Source organism: Biomphalaria glabrata, chromosome 7 (assembly GCF_947242115.1).
Source record: "Biomphalaria glabrata chromosome 7, xgBioGlab47.1, whole genome shotgun sequence".
NCBI classification, from domain to species: Eukaryota; Metazoa; Mollusca; class Gastropoda; family Planorbidae; genus Biomphalaria; species Biomphalaria glabrata.
Window position 1 is genome coordinate 42,802,796 of NC_074717.1, and position 17,548 is coordinate 42,820,343.

Genomic DNA, 17,548 nt, shown 5'->3' on the forward strand with positions numbered 1-17,548 from the left:
CAAAAAATCATAAATTAGCTAATGAAATAGTAGATTTAATTAATTTTGTTTGAAATCGAAAAGGGGAAATAAATCTTACAGTATTGATGTATGAAGCTGTAAATGTGGAGTTATTCCCAATTAGATAAGCCTCTTTTGTTAATATAAAACTATATTTTATTTTGCTTGTTTGTGGTAGGAAGTTTTTACCATGGGCTGAAATTTATTGAAGACTTGATTAAACTGATCGGAAAATGGGAAGGTGAGAGAAATGAAGAGTACAAAATAAGTTCCAGACAGACAGAACGACAGACAAATACAACGCAAGTCTCTAATAGTAATTTAATATTTTCCAGAAGGTTTCGTCAACCCCCTCCCTTACGCCAGTCTTAGCCACCTAACCTGCTGTGAGGTAGTCATTGTTTACTGCCTCTCAATAGAGTCATTAACTTTGCGCCTGATAAAAATGTCAACTCTTCAAATTAACTGGACAAAAAAAAAGAAAGGCCCATAACTCTTGAAATGTGAACAGGTTCCGGCCGGAAAACGTACACGCCTGCTATTCCGTTGGACTCCTTGCGCCATAAAGCAGAAGTGAACTAAACGAATTCGGACTTTTATATCTCTGCCAGGGGTGGTTGGGTAGCACGTGATAGATAGCTACCGTCATGTAGACGTCCTCTGTTAAAACACAGTAGTGCCTGGGCGCGTTTGAATTTTACTTTAGCATAGCAGTGGATGAATGAATGGTGTAGTAGGGTCAATATAAATCTAAGTCAATAGAAAATTGTAAATTTTAAAGAGATTTGGGAAGGCTGGTCTCATTATGTGATGTCTGACATAAGAGTTCTTGGAACAATCTCTCTCTCTCTCTCTCTCTCTCTCTCTCTCTCTCTCTCTCTCTTTCTCTCTCTTCCTCTCTTTCTTCCCCCCTGTCTGTAGAAGAAGTCTCGTTTACTTCAAATGCCTCTCTAAAATACTGTTCTCTCTCTCTCTCTCTTTCTTTAACGCATTTTTTTTTTCTGTGCTAATATCTACAATTCCCTAATCTGCCTTTTTTTTTTTTGTATCTCTATTTCTTTCTCTGTCTTTCTTTCTGTATCTCTTTCTTTAACTCTCTTTCTTTCTCTTTTTTCTTTATTTCTTGCTTTTCCTCTTCTTTTTTATTCTTTCTTTCCTACTCTTTCTTTCACTCTCTCTCTCTCTCTCTTTATATCTAGAACTCTATATTAAGGAAAAAATTAAATTAGATTATTACTTATAGGGAATCATTGAATTCAAATATCCAGATAATGTGCGACTAGATATTTAACCTCAAATCTAGATATGTTTTCTTGCCTATCAGATCCTTTTATTTTTTTAAGCAAACTATACGCATTTGACATTTCTAAATTCCTACTAATTAGTGAGTACCTATTTTAATTATAAGATAATAGACACACTCTGTAACATTGTTAAACTTTAAAAAGTAAACACTGTGAGCTCTTTCTTAGTGTTTTATTCGAATTGTTAAGTATTGAAACCAAACTCACGTTATATGGTAAAAAAAAAAGGAGATATTTATAGAGCAAAGAGGGATAACTCTCTTAACCAAGGTTCCCACTGCCTGCATATAAAAAAGCGGGAGTTTTAACATTAATGAGGGGTGGGGCGGCACTTGTCGTTTGCACCTGGTGTCAATCAGGTTCAAGGGATTATAAATTAAAATGTCACAGCATTCTTTGAATAATTTAAGTTTAATGGTTTTAGAGTAGCGTTTCACAACCCTGGTCTTGCGTACTACTTAGGACAGAGGTTCTCTCGAGATTGTGGGGGCTGCCCTAGAAACAGATGACAGTTTACACAATATCTGAAAGGGGTGCTATACTTCATGGGAGGTAGAAGTTATCTTTAAAAAAAATGCAAAGACTAAGCGAAGCAAGAAAACAAACGGTACATAGATGTAGAATAAATTTTAAATTCTTCTCATGAGACACACAGAAATATATTTTTTGTCCAGGGTTCGCGGAAATTAATGTTAGCCAATAACTGCATGAAAAAGAAAATTAGACCCATTGCCTATTTAAAAAATTTAACTCTAATAATTTAATATACATTAGTTCTAAAGGGAAATCTAATATATTAGTACATACATTCGTACTTACAAATACACAAAAATTATCGTAAGGCGGATTGATAAAATGTTTTCATTACAATTTGAAAGATTCAGATATTTTAATTAGAAAAAAAAATGAGTTCTAATCACAAGACAGAAGGTTTTTGCCACAATCCGACAATTTTTTCTTTTATTATTTAAATTAGCAATCGCTTCACCAAAATTATACCTATAAGATGTTACATATATACTTGAAAGCAAAGCTAATTGAGGAAATCACGTCACATATAGAAGTAGACCGTATTCTTCAGTTTGCTGCGACACCTCGCAAGTTATAGTATAATTTAATGATAGTTTCTCTTAGATAGTTCTTATGGTATTCAGAAAAGATATACTAGCAACAATTTTGTTTTCAAAAGATTAACAAAAAAATAAGGTCAACGAGAATTAAGCCAAATGTAATATTTGCAGAGATATTAATCGTGATGTTTAGGCCAAACAAATTCGTCATTTGGCTGACACAAGTCAAAAGTTCAAGAAAGACTTCGCAGGAAAACGATGTGTTCTCGTTCCTAGAGAGAAAAATCGAACGCCCCTTGGACAGTGTGATCAAGCACGATCCTCAAACTGATAGACTCTCCTGACAACATGGGGAGAAAGTTGACCGATGATGTCCACACATGCCAGCTTCCAATGTCCAACAACCAAATTCAAACACCGGAGCTCGTAGTGAGACGATCTTGCCTGTCTGCTCAATGTCACGTGATAGTCCAGCAAATAGATCTATTGAGTCTCCCAAAGGTCAGCACCAATGATAGGGGTTGACCTAAAGTTATGGGATACAGGGAATGCAAGCGGGGCTTGAAATGTCATATGAACACATTGGCATGATGGTGTTACCGGCCGTTGACTTGTAGCACCAAACTGCTGGTAGACAACTAAACAATTGTAGGGAGTAATATATCTTAACTAATAAAACTTCTAATAACTTGAATAACTTCCTTTTGTGAACAAAATTAAGTTATTTCAAAATGTATTCGTTAAAATATAAAACGCTTACAGCGTTTAGTCAACCAGCAGTACGATACTACAAGTCAACAAATGTCAAACAACTTGGGGGCAAACTTCAGAGTGGTCTTACTAGAATTTTACGCCCTCAGATCAAGTGAACTTTCATTCTTTTTTTCTAGAAGCGAACTTTTATTAAAGTGACAGACTTTACGTTCATGTTCTGAGCTAATGAAGGCAGGTGCCAACATGAATCTCATTAGTCCAAGCAGTTGTCCATTTCTACGAAAACTGGCTGCCAAATTAGGTTATTTGTGATTAACTGCTCGAAATCGATGCTCTCGTTTTAAACAGTGCTTCCCAAACTGTTCTAAATAGGTGTTTCCCAAACTGTTCTAAATAGGTGTTTCCCAAACTGTTCTAAATAGGTGTTTCCCAAACTGTTCTAAATAGGTGTTCTACGAAATGCTGGAATAATGAACTAGCACACCACCGCGTGAATTAATCTCTGTAAAAAAAAAAGCGAATATTCCGTTAATTACTTAGAACGTGCGAATTGTTCCGTTTAGGAAAAAGTTTGAGAACCACTGGTTTAAATGAAATATGTGTTCATAACAAAAATAATAGTATGGCATTAAACAGAGCAGACGAGGTCTTAACATTGAAACAAATACGTATCATTCCCATGAACGCAAACATTTCTTTAATCTGAAATATTCGGTATCTTAAAATTCAATTCAGTAAATAGTCAGACCACAAATGGTAAATGAATGTCAACATTTCATGTGAGTTTGTCGTATCCTTTCAAACTACAAGTTCTATAAAAGTGATAAAAGTCATCTTTCTCAAGCGCCCATTGGAATCTAATCTGAAAATAAAGTCCATAAAGAAAATTTTAATTTTGTTTTCGTGTCATTGGCATTTCTTCTTTTATTTAATTAACGATAGATTAATATAAAAAAAAAACTTCTAAGATTGAAAACAAGACCAATAACTGATTTAATCACATGATATCTAAGTAGCGTTTTATTTTGGCAGCAAATCTTTAGTTCGTTTTTTATCCACTGTACACAGTACGTGACTATTGACTAACTTTGCTTTTAAAAACATGTGATATAATGCAAACTTTTAAACACTGCCATATCCAATGTCTTTATTACTACGATGGTAGTACAGATTTTGTTTTTAATATTTGATGGCATTTTTTCCCTATTTATTTCAAAGTCTCGTCCATTCTCGTTTCATTTTCTTGATTTTATTTTTCGTATGTTTTTATTATAATGAAACTCATTTCTCCAATTAAAAATATTTCTAATCGCACTGATTTATTATGGCTCGGTCAATTCAACCCATAATTACATGACTGATCCAAACTTAAGTGAATTAGATTTATTTAAAGCTTTGTTTTTTTCCTGGGTATTTTTAAAACTGTTTTTCTTGTTTATTTCTTGTATCAGGGGACAGGGAGACAACCTGGTTATTTATTGGAGTCTTCAATTTTGTGATATTAGAGATGCCATTTTAATGTTTGAAATGTTTTTTACAAGTGGAAAATATCCTAGGATTTGTGCATGCTCAGGTGTGATTGCCAAGTAGACTTTTTGCTTCGTGCTTAAGTATTTAAAAAAACAACAACAACTAATGTCATACTTTCTATTAAGATGAGGTAGTTCAGTCCCCTGGCCAGGACATAGATGATCACGCACTGTCATTACCTTTTAAGTTGAGCTAGTAATTGGCCTGATCAAGTTACGTGCGTGCTTGGCAAGAACCTCTAAACTGGACTCTATAAATTCTGCTGACCAAAGTCCAAATTACCCAGAAGATCAAATGACGAGCTTGTCTGGTGATTTGATGATTTCGGACAATGAGCCAATCTGCGTTGACCCTGAAGAGTCCTGACCGTTTCATGGGAAAGGTTAGTTAAGCAAGTGGCCATCCTGAGTTGGCCCTGGAGAGTTGGACCGGCTCATTGGAAGATTGGCCAAGCGACTGGTCAAGACAAATTGAATAAATCATTTTACATTTAGCGAGACCATGTTGTGGAGAATATTCATAGATCTTAGGGAGATAACTGAGAGAATAGACTCAGATGGTATGGGTATGATTTCACCACCTTTTCATTATGTTCACCACCCCTTAGTCTGCTGAACCGTTTGGGGCATTACGCATGATCCGTCAACCGTCTTTCTCCATTTCACTCTCATATCGATCCCATGGCTAAGATCTTCCTCTCTCGTTCTTCAGATTCTTTGGCGTTTTAAGTCTCGGGAGACGATCTTTTCTTTGGCGTTTTAAGTCTCGGGAGACGATCTTTTCTTTGGCGTTTTAAGTCTCGGGAGACGATCTTTTCTTTTGTGACTAAAGAAGCTCCTTGATACACGTTCTTCAGATAGCGTCCAAGATTCGCCCAAAGAGCTCTTCAGATTGATTTTGGTGCCTAGGGATACGCCTTTGTCTTTCCGTGTTGTTTTGTTCTTTTTTTAAAAAAGGGCTCAAAACAAAAGATTAAATGGCCAAGATTTGTATGAAAATATCTTGCCTTTTAAAACTATCATGTATCAAGTAAATATTATCAAGAGCTTGTTCAGATAGCGGCGATACAGTTTGTCACAGAATTGTGCGTGTAAGGTGAATTAGTTGCAAATGTATTTTCACGGCTCACCGACAGACTTGACTGAGTACAGACCAAGGGTAGGAATAGTGTGACACTTAGATTTATACCTTGTAGTGAGACTTGATACACATTTGTCGAGGCAGACACAGAAAATTTAGTAGCGTTTGTTTAGGCGTTAGGGTTAGGGTCTATATTGAGTAGAGTTTTGGGGCATTTGAGACACAGTGACATGTAGTGTAAGAAAGGGCGTGTGTCGCGTGCTAGATGTTTTTTCTGGTGAACGACACATACAAACATTGGCAGCAAGTCGCCGAGGCTGGCTCGCGATCTTGGCTCCATGAGGTGTGAGTTGTTTGCCAGTGACAACATGTGAGATGTATTTCTAAGGGACCAGGGTAAAAAGAAATGCTTTAATTAGTGACAGCATTATATGTTGTTTGGTTAGGAATAAATAGAACAGCGCTTCATCCAGTTGTTAGTCATATTAGGGTTGTTCCTTTAAAGTGACAGTCCGAGTCTGTGACAGTCCGAGTCTGTGACAGTCCGAGTCGGTGACAGTCCGAGTCGGTGACAGACCGAGTCTGTGACAGTCCGAGTCGGTGACAGTCCGAGTCTGTGACAGTCCGAGTCTGTGACAGTCCGAGTCGGTGACAGTCCGAGTCTGTGAAAGTCCGAGTCTGTGAAAGTCCGAGTCTGTGACAGTCCGAGTCTGTGACAGTTCGAGTCGGTGACAGTCCGAGTCTGTGAAAGTCCGAGTCTGTGAAAGTCCGAGTCTGTGAAAGTCCGAGTCTGTGAAAGTCCGAGTCGGTGACAGTCCGAGTCGGTGACAGTCCGAGTCTGTGACAGTCCGAGTCTGTGACAGTCCGAGTCTGTGACAGTCCGAGTCTGTGACAGTCCGAGTCTGTGACAGTCCGAGTCTGTGACAGTCCGAGTCTGTGACAGTCCGAGTCTGTGACAGTCCGAGTCTGTGACAGTCCGAGTCTGTGACAGTCCGAGTCTGTGACAGTCCGAGTCTGTGACAGTCCGAGTGTGACAGTCCGAATCTGTGACAGTCCGAGTCTGTGGCAGTCCGAGTCTGTGACAGTCCGAGTCTGTGACAGTCCGAGTCTGTGAAAGTCCGAGTCTGTAAAAGTCCGAATCTGTGACAGTCCCTGTCTGACAGTCTCTAAAGTATCAATCTTCAGTCGTTAGATGGCAGTCTTGAGTCTGAGACACTCTTTGTTCGCAGTGTAGCAGAATAGATGTTAGGGACAGCGGTGAAGAGTAGTTGGCAAGACGGTGAGCGACATCCAGTGATTGGCATCACACTAAACTCTAAACACATAGAATTTTAGTCATACTCGCCCAATACACCTACATGATAAGCTGTTCGAGGCACCTGCTTACATAGATATTCTTTATTCTTGGTCTGTTTTTTTTTTTTTTATAAACCCATGGTTGGAAATACATCACTATATGCCATCATGTGTATATGTATATAGATTCATATTTAGACCTGTCTAATGATCCGTGTCTCTATTTTAACATTTTATTTTTCCCTGATAAAGATCTTTGTAACAGCTTGTTGGTAAAAAATATATTTTTCTATATCGTTAGGTTTATAATTGCTTATTTATTTTTGAATCAATAATGTGCAATCACAGACCTATATATATTATACCTAGACTGGACATAGGGATCTCTGACACTATATAAAAATGTTGTGAAAAACGTTTTTTAAAAAGCTGAAACACGGCGTTGCTTTGTAAACTAATTATAAGACTGTTAACAAAAGAGATGGATTCTGCAAAGCTCAATGTGGAGACTCCTTGCAATGTTGAAGCATTACAAGGAATGAATTGAATTAGAAGCGATAGACAAGGGGAAATAAGTTTTACTTGTCAATTTGCAATTAAGAACTTAAAGAAATGCCTTAAGGAACTTGTATTAGTATTCTTTATTTTACGTTTATTTTATTTTTCTCTTTTTCAAAAATATTTTTTGTTCGACACTACTTTCAATCTTACGGTTGGCCAGATTGTTGGGGCTATGAAGTATCCGCTGGTAGCGTGCTCGTAATATATAAATGTAGCTACGGATCTAGGACAGGACATCTACCCAATGCCACAAACTCAACAATATATATTTTTTAAAATAAAATATACATATTCAATTTAAAAAAAAAAGGAAATTTAGATTTTATCTATAGGTAGGGCTACTGTTGTTAGCTGACGATGCATGATGGCACTATACTTTTGGTAGACAACTAAACCTCTTTAGGCGTAATATATTTTAACTAATTAAACTTCCAATAACTTGAATAACTTCCTTTTGTTAACAGGACTAAATATAACTTTCTTTATAATATAAACAGAATCAACTTGTGATAAATGAAATAAATGTAGTAGACTTTAGTAGTAATATCTTTTATTGGTTTAATTTCAGATTGACGTCAAGAGTGAGGCTAATTAAATTTGAAAAAAAAAAGAGTTAATTAAAAATAAGGGGAAGCAAGCCGGCACGTCGGAGACATAAATAAAACAACTCCAGATAGGGAACTGGGAACGCAACCCCCCTCTTTTTAAACGAGACGCGCTTCATCATTACTAGCGCCAGTGAGGGAAGGGTTAACAAGGTCTTCCAATCCATCTGATTTGGTACCACTACAGCTAAGCTTCGTGTCTGGGCCCCATTATACCCCCCCCACACACACACACACTTTTTTTTCCACTTTTTTACCCTTTCGATTTTACTCCATCCTCTCCCCTTGTCTGATAGCCAGAAAGAATACAGGAGCGGGGTGGGGGGATAAGTGAAGGCGGGGAGGGGGGGGGTTTGGTCAGAACGGAGCCAGTGTAAAAAAGAAAAGGCGATGAAAATAGAGTTCTCCACTATTCGTAAGACGCCCGCTGAAAGAAGTACGCCCCTCTGTAAGATGTAAGATACCCACTAAAGGAAGTAGTCCGAGGCTCTATATCCCATCGTTTTTAATTCCCCTAAATTGTAAGCTTTCTACTTTAAAATTTAAAGAATAGTAATTGATTTAAATTGTCTTCCATATTGATTTGAAACTCTACATTTATTCGAATTTATTGTTTTTCATGATGATATGAAATTGTAAATAATTTTCTAAATTGGTTTTGTCAATGTTATCTAATGGATTCTTAACTCAAGACACCAATTAGATAGTCATTATAAGACATCAGTTAGGCCAGGTTTACATCCAACTTTACATTCACTTTCACCTATTCCTTGGTCTGCTGGACCGTTGGGGCACATCACAAGATCTGTCAACCTTCTTTCTCCATTCTTCTCTGTCATTTTCCTTTGATAGAATTTCATTCTGATATTCTTTCTGAAAATATTGAAACCTGCCTTTTTACCTGCCTGAGTGGACCACTTCGGCGGCCGATTTTGAGTTTGTGTTTCCACACAAACTGTCTTTGTAACCTTGTATTTGTTTGGATTTTTGTACCTTTGAACAAGAGAGATGTATGTGAAGTGGGTAAAATACTTTCTTCGCTGTTAGACACATTCTATCTACACTTATCGTAACTTAATTATGTGTATACAACTGGGTAAGCACTGGGTGAACATGACTGCACTCTCTTGTCTATTGGACACATCAACTTTTGTTGTTCTCTTGTCTGAACTAATCAATCTAGCACTGGGTAGCACTGGGTGAACATGATTGCACTCTCTTGTCTATTGGACACATCAACTTTTGTTCTTCTCTTGTCTGAACTAATCAATCTAACACTGGGTAGCACTGGGTGAACATGACTGCACTCTCTTGTCTATTGGACACATCAGCTTGTGTTGTTCTCTTGTCTGAACTAATCAATCTAACACTGGGTGGCACTGGGTGAACATGACTGCACTCCCTTGTCTATTGGACACATCAACTTGTGTTGTTCTCTTGTCTGAACTAATCAATCTAACACTGGGTAGCACTGGGTGAACATGACTGCACTCTCTTGTCTATTGGACACATCAACTTGTGTTGTTCTCTTGTCTGAACTAATCAATCTAACACTGGGTAGCACTGGGTGAACATGACTGCACTCCCTGGTCTATTGGACACATCAACTTTTGTTCTTCTCTTGTCTGAACTAATCAATCTAATCGCTATTGAACAATGCTTACAAATGAAGATTGTTATGTGTTCGATATCTGTGCCCTCTTGCATGCTTGACATATTTGCTTAAGATCTTGATACCCCACTGTGTGTGTGTGTGTGTGTGTGTGTGAGAGAGAGAGAGAGAGAGGGATGGTTTGTTACCAATCGTTGTTTTGACGTCACATTTGATCTTGCTATGTTTACTGAACGTGCGTTTCAAATACCAAGCACTCACCCCTTTGAAATGTTTAGAAAGAATTTTTTTTTAAAAAAAAAGGTCACAACTGGAGTCTAAAGTAAAACTATCACTTGTAATTTGGTGGAGAGAGGAAGAAAGTGAGAGGGAGAAAGAGAGTGGGAGAAAGAGAGAACGAGAAAGAGAGAGGGAGACAGAGAGAGGGAGAAAGAAAGAGGGAGAAAGAGAGAGGGAGAAAGAGAGAGGGAGAAAGAGAGAGAGAGAGAACTGTTTCAGTTCGTTATCAATTAAACGCATCTAGTTCACTAACTAAATCAAACTCGAAAACAATTATCTTTCTTTTTTTCATTTACTTTATTAATCAAAGATACTCCAAGTCAAAGTGGACAGACTAGAGAGTGATTCCATATGTTGAAGATTGGATGCCTCGAGCAAGTCAAAGTGGACAGACTAGAGAGTGATTCCATATGTTGAAGATTGGATGCCTCGAGCAAGTCAAAGTGGACAGACTAGAGAGAGATTCCATATGTTGAAGATTGGATGCCTCGAGCAAGTCAAAGTGGACAGACTAGAGAGTGATTCCATATGCTGAAGATTGGATGCCTCGAGCAAGTCAAAGTGGACAGACTAGAGAGTGATTCCATATGTTGAAGATTGGATGCCTCAAGCAAGTCAAAGTGGACAGACTAGAGAGAGATTCCATATGTTGAAGATTGGATGCCTCGAGCAAGTCAAAGTGGACAGACTAGAGAGAGATTCCATATGTTGAAGATTGGATGCCTCGAGCAAGTCAAAGTGGACAGACTAGAGAGTGATTCCATATGTTGAAGATTGGATGCCTCGAGCAAGTCAAAGTGGACAGACTAGAGAGAGATTCCATATGTTGAAGATTGGATGCCTCGAGCAAGTCAAAGTGGACAGACTAGAGAGTGATTCCATATGTTGAAGATTGGATGCCTCAAGCGAGTCAAAGTGGACAGACTAGAGAGAGATTCCATATGTTGAAGATTGGATGCCTCGAGCAAGTCAAAGTGGACAGACTAGAGAGAGATTCCATATGTTGAAGATTGGATGCCTCGAGCAAGTCAAAGTGGACAGACTAGAGAGTGATTCCATATGCTGAAGATTGGATGCCTCGAGCAAGTCAAAGTGGACAGACTAGAGAGTGATTCCATATGTTGAAGATTGGATGCCTCAAGCAAGTCAAAGTGGACAGACTAGAGAGAGATTCCATATGTTGAAGATTGGATGCCTCGAGCAAATCAAAGTGGACAGACTAGAGAGAGATTCCATATGTTGAAGATTGGATGCCTCGAGCAAGTCAAAGTGGACAGACTAGAGAGAGATTCCATATGTTGAAGATTGGATGCCTCGAGCAAGTCAAAGTGGTCAGACTAGAGAGAGATTCCATATGTTGAAGATTGGATGCCTCGAGCAAGTCAAAGTGGACAGACTAGAGAGAGACTCCATATGTTGAAGATTGGATGCCTCGAGCAAGTCAAAGTGGTCAGACTAGAGAGAGATTCCATATGTTGAAGATTGGATGCCTCGAGCAAGTCAAAGTGGACAGACTAGAGAGTGATTCCATATGTTGAAGATTGGATGCCTCGAGCAAGTCAAAGTGGACAGACTAGAGAGTGATTCCATATGTTGAAGATTGGATGCCTCGAGCAAGTCAAAGTGGTCAGACTAGAGAGAGATTCCATATGTTGAAGATTGGATGCCTCGAGCAAGTCAAAGTGGACAGACTAGAGAGAGACTCCATATGTTGAAGATTGGATGCCTCGAGCAAGTCAAAGTGGACAGACTAGAGAGAGATTCCATATGTTGAAGATTGGATGCCTCGAGCAAGTCAAAGTGGACAGACTAGAGAGTGATTCCATATGTTGAAGATTGGATGCCTCAAGCAAGTCAAAGTGGACAGACTAGAGAGAGACTCCATATGTTGAAGATTGGATGCCTCGAGCAAGTCAAAGTGGTCAGACTAGAGAGAGACTCCATATGTTGAAGATTGGATGCCTCGAGCAAGTCAAAGTGGACAGACTAGAGAGAGACTCCATATGTTGAAGATTGGATGCCTCGAGCAAGTCAAAGTGGACAGACTAGAGAGAGACTCCATATGTTGAAGATTGGATGCCTCGAGCAAGTCAAAGTGGACAGACTAGAGAGAGATTCCATATGTTGAAGATTGGATGCCTCGAGCAAGTCAAAGTGGACAGACTAGAGAGAGATTCCATATGTTGAAGATTGGATGCCTCGAGCAAGTCAAAGTGGACAGACTAGAGAGTGATTCCATATGTTGAAGATTGGATGCCTCGAGGTGGTTTTCATAAGCTTGTGGGAGTGGCATGATAGTCACTTAAAGTTCAACTATAATTATTTTACTTTAATCACTTTATCAGCTTAAGATTTTATAAAGTTCCCCTTTCCGGCCTTTTGATCTATAAGGCAGATGATGTAAAGGTGAGACTTAACTTCAAAAGAGAAGACATTTACGTCCTACGCTTTTCATGTATCAATCTAGCCATGCATGTTAACCAGTGACTCAAACTCTACCAAGTCGTTTTGGGGAGCTGAATCCAAAGACATGTCTCTTATATTATCCTTCAAAATGATAAGGACAGAGAAGAAAAACAAAAAAAGAGATAGAGTTGAGGAATTTTAGAAACGGGAAATAGAAAAGGGAAGTAATAAAGAAAATAAAACAAAAAGTAAGAAAGCCAAGGGAAATGACCGGAAGTTCAATAAAAACGTATGATGTAGAATAATAAATAATAAAGATAAATGAAAATTCTGTCTATTGAATTAGTTTGAAGAGATCCTAAGAAGTTGGCGTGTACAAGCTTGAGTCATTAGTCTAATGGCGCAAGGGAAATAATTTCATATAATTCATCTTCAAAACAGTTTTCTCCCTTTTGCCTTTTTCTTGTTATTTTTTTTATTTTTAAATTTCGTTATTTGTGATTAATTGGCTCTCTAAATAAAATACGTGTGTGTGTGTGTGTTTTCTTCACTTTTTTTTCTTTCAACTAAAGATTTCTCCTGGGAATCTGAACATTTTAGAATGAAAAGTGTTATTGTCTTGAATTGAACACAGTCTACTGAAAGAGTCTAAGCGTTCATATTGTAATCTTATGCACTTTAGCAATGTATGCATATCTTATCTTATCTTATATAATACAGACGTTACTTCAAAAAAGAAGATGATCACGTCCTACGCGTGTTCCTAGGTCAATCTAGCCATGCATGTTAATCAAATTGAAAACCAATGGCTTGTAGATCTGTTCCAATATTTTTAGCTTCTTCTCTGTGCTATGTTTCAGTTCTCGCGAGATTCTCTGAGAGAACTGGAGAAGATCGAAGGGCGCAAGCTGGTCATCGCATGCGACGGGTCAAGTGGTCAGGCTGCCAGACTTTTGGGACTAAGTGATGAGTTCCTTCAGCACAGTTGCAGGGCGTATGGCGCTGTGGCAGCCCTGGACCGCCCAGAGGAGTGTCAAATACCTATGCCGGTAGGTAGGTCACGCTTTGTCAAAACGTTTTGTTGTCCTGGTGTTAAGAGAAACCCACACTTGTAGTGTTGCAGGGGGTGGAACACGGTTGTTTATTGTGTGAGGAGGGGCACACATCGTGTGGTTGGTTTGTAGCTCCAAACATCTGGTACACCTAAATCGATGTAGGCGAATTGGACTTGTAATGTAGAGCCTAAAATAAACATAAACAAGCTAGTTCTCAAAGAAAACTAAATATAACTTTTATTTATAAATAGAAAAATAAAGCCTCCCCCCCCTCCTCTCAGACCATGCGGTCAGATGACGTCAAAATCATGTTTCCGTGGCCTAAGATTAACGAGGGTGTCATGTGGTCAGCTCATCGACCAATCGCCTTTCCGTTTCTCTGCTAATGTCAGTTGCCCATTAGAGCTGGGCGGACTCATCGACGCCATAAATGTCCCGAAATAAAAAAAAAATCCCAGTCTTCACCAGGATTCGAACCCAAGATAACTATAAAACCTTACCTTTTTTTATAAGCATTTCCCTGGAACATTGGTTAATACGTCAGCTTGAGTAGGCTTGAACCCCTGAGGTCGATCAATTTCATGTTCTATAAATGTTTTCAAAATAAAATCACGGTAACATTCATATCTCCTTCTTTCTCCCTACCCCCACACTCCTGTCACAACTGATCCAGACAAGTGATAGGATGATAGCGTGTTGAAAAAAACTAAAAGCATGAAATTGCGCTAAACAAAAACAATTGGTAAAAACATTTGTAATCGCACAGATGTATTAGTGTTAGTCCAGATATATTACATATTTAATTGAATGACTAATCCAAACTAATTATACACTTACACTAAAAATAAGCTTTGTTGTTTTTTTTAAACTCTCTATCTATCTATATATAATTCTCTTCGTCGCCCAACCATGCGGGACACCACGCAAGCACGCCGAGTTCTAACCCTCGATGAAAAAGTCATGGAAAGATAACTCTTTTATTTCTGCAAGTCGGTCTAGAGTTATCCCACGTAACTTTTGCGGCGACAGAGAGCGAGGCTCAGAAAAAAAGAGGGGGGGGGGGGGTCGTATGCTACGCTTCGGGTCGACTCGTGTTTTATATTTTTCTTGTTTTAAAGGTTTGATTTATAGCGGAAATTTGAAGATCAGTTTAAATGAAGAAAATTTTACTATTCACCTTGCAGCGTAAACTCAACTTACACACAGTATATATATATATATATATATATATATATATATATTCCTTTTTATAATTCTGAGAGATTTAATTAAAGTTTATTTCTTTCCTTGGGTTATAGAGGGGTGTAGACTCTCTCCCCATGAAAATTTCCCATTTCAATTTAGACATTTTTAATCAGTCGCCTTAAGGAAGCCTAAAGTAAGCACAACACACACAGCCACACACACACACACACCACTTATATGCATACTTACACATCCATACAATCCAGTTCAGAAGGGAAAAAAACAACAGTTGATTATATTAAAGCCTCGCTTGGGCTACATCAGCCTCAAGCCTCAAGCAAGGAACGTGTTTCATTTCACGGTAGATTTAAACATGGCCAAACAGATGGAAGCAATTTCAAAATCTATCAACTGAGTTCAACGAAATTATTTTTTTCAGCAGATAATTTTTATAGCCAAGTGTGTGTGTGTGTGAATGAATGTGTGTGTATGAATGTGTGTGTGTGTGTGTGAATGAATGTGTGTATATGAATATGTGTGTGTGTGAATGAATGTGTGTGTATGAATATGTGTGTGTGTGAATGAATGTGTGTGTATGAATATGTGTGTGTGTGAATGAATGTGTGTGTTTGTGCAGGATCTTTAGACACTTTAGGAATCGACAATCTTCGTGCCCACAATTTCAAAAAATTTGATTTTAAAACGTTTTACGCAAACAAAACTAATTGAGCAAGAAAGTGGCTCTGATACATTTCATGGGAGATTGACTTTTTAGGGGCCCCCGAAAAAGGAAAAGACGCTATTAGTTTTGTGTGGTTTGTCTTCCGTACGTACGTCCGTCCCGTTTAGCTCTCGTAAACTAGAAAAGATAGTGAAAATATGACATCATAATATTTTAGAACATTAAAAGTTCTGATGCAACGGCTACTTTTTGCTTTTCTGAAAGCGAAAAATCTAATTTTTGAAATCAATTATGCAAGCAGTTTTTTCATTAAAATACACCATTTTTTGCAACTTTTCACTATTAATAGTAACAAACAAGGGAGGCCTTTTAGTAAGGGAGATCATTATTTATCATTTTTTTAAAACACACAAATGTAGTAATCTTTATTATCCATAAGAACATTTGTTTGTTGCTGGCAGCATTTAGGATTTTATATAGACTAAATTTTTTTTTCTAATGTCAGATTCCCAAACCAATCAACACGATAAAACATTGATTGATTATTTTCAACACTAAAAAAGGACATTTTTATTTAATAGCCTTAACCTTTATTGTGGTTGTGCTTTGGTGATGTAATCTGTGTCTGCTGTGAAATGTAATTTTTCTTCTAAGACAATGCCGAAGTACTTAATAGTTTGGACTATTTAAATCCTCTCCCTAGCTATTGAATCAGTATCATTTTCTTTCTTTTCCTTGAAAGCCCCTTTGATGTTGCTGTAACATATATAGGCTAGTTATTTGCTCTCTTGTAGAACATGAAACATAGTCCTGCTGATGGAAATCGGTAGGTCATGCAGCTTCAAACTCACATTCACAACCTTCGAATTCCTAAGCTATATAAAAGACTACGCTACGCTACTGAATTATGTCAGGATAGTAAAACTGGGAAATTTTAAGAACATGTGAAAAAGAGAACCACTTCAGCATAGATGCCTGAAACAGTTCACCCTACATATAAAACCATTGACCCTAGTAAGTAATTGGTGGGCCTATATTTCAATCATCAATGCTCTTTCTTCTTCTGCTCCAGGAGAGGCTGGTCCACAATCTGCACTTCGATCTGACAGCGTACGGCTCCGAGTCGTCAGAGGTAGATGGTTATCAGGGATTCAGCTATAAAATATTTGGAACCTCTCGCCAGAGATTTATGGCTTTATGTATTCCTAAATGTGAGTCTCCGCAAGTGAAAAGTTTGAGAACAGTCCTCGATAGATCTGTAAGTCAGGTTTATTTACTTGCTTTCTATTTCTCATATAGATCTAGATCTACAGGATTACAGGCAAGAAAATAAAACATGACTGTTTATGACAGATGGCCTCTGTAGGCTACTTCTTGAATTCATGTGAATCAAACATACTAGGTCTTTGATCAAACCTAAATCGAGACGATAACCTAAATAAAATGTTTACTTTTTAAAAATTGTATTAGCTTTCTTTCTATATAGGCTACAAAATGAGCAATGACAACTTTTATTACATGATAATAAAATTGTGTAAAAGTTCTCCACTATAGAACATTACTTTTGTAAAACCAGAAAACATGTGTGGTACAAATACTGCTATGTGCCTATTTTAAAAGACCAAGTTTTTTTTTAATCCTACACTATATAAAAAATTAAATTTGAATTGTTTTTTTTACACTATCAGTAAAAATTATAATCATGTAATCTTTTTTATATAATAATAATAATAATATGAGATTTCTTTCAAACAAGCATTTTTATATATTTTTGTCTGTTGTGATATACAGATGATGAGAAACATTTTCTTGAAATGTTTCAATACATATAAAACAGAAGCAGAGCCTAGGCTCAGTGATCCCATGGCAGTGAAGCACATGAAATTTAGCCCACGGCTATTTGAGGTCAAACTTTCCCAAAGATATGAAACGACAGCCTATTTTCAAGATAACAATTTGTTTGTTGTCGCTGAAGGGGAGGCAGCCCGGTGCTATAATATACATACAGGTATTTCTCAAATTTTAATTGATTATAATTTAAAATTAAATAATTAGCCTTTGCCTTTTTTTTTTTTTCAATATGTAAATCTTGTTTATATGCAGTTTCATTTTTATATTTTTGGATATTTAAATTTAAATGTGGAAATGGAAGTTCTGCAATAAGAATAA

General features: G+C 37.6%; 1 protein-coding gene across 8 annotated transcripts in view; it reads left to right on the forward strand.

Annotated features, from left to right (window-relative positions):
• The window catches only part of LOC129927497 (uncharacterized), a 115,615-nt gene that overhangs the window by 93,230 nt on the left and 4,837 nt on the right, over positions 1–17,548 (forward strand). For all 8 annotated transcript variants that reach the window (XM_056037065.1, XM_056037066.1, XM_056037063.1 and 5 more), the window contains 3 exons: positions 13,318–13,506; positions 16,452–16,637; positions 17,171–17,387. In XM_056037065.1, coding sequence (XP_055893040.1) covers positions 13,318–13,506; positions 16,452–16,637; positions 17,171–17,387 — 592 coding nt within the window. The remainder of the gene's footprint in view (positions 1–13,317; positions 13,507–16,451; positions 16,638–17,170; positions 17,388–17,548) is intronic.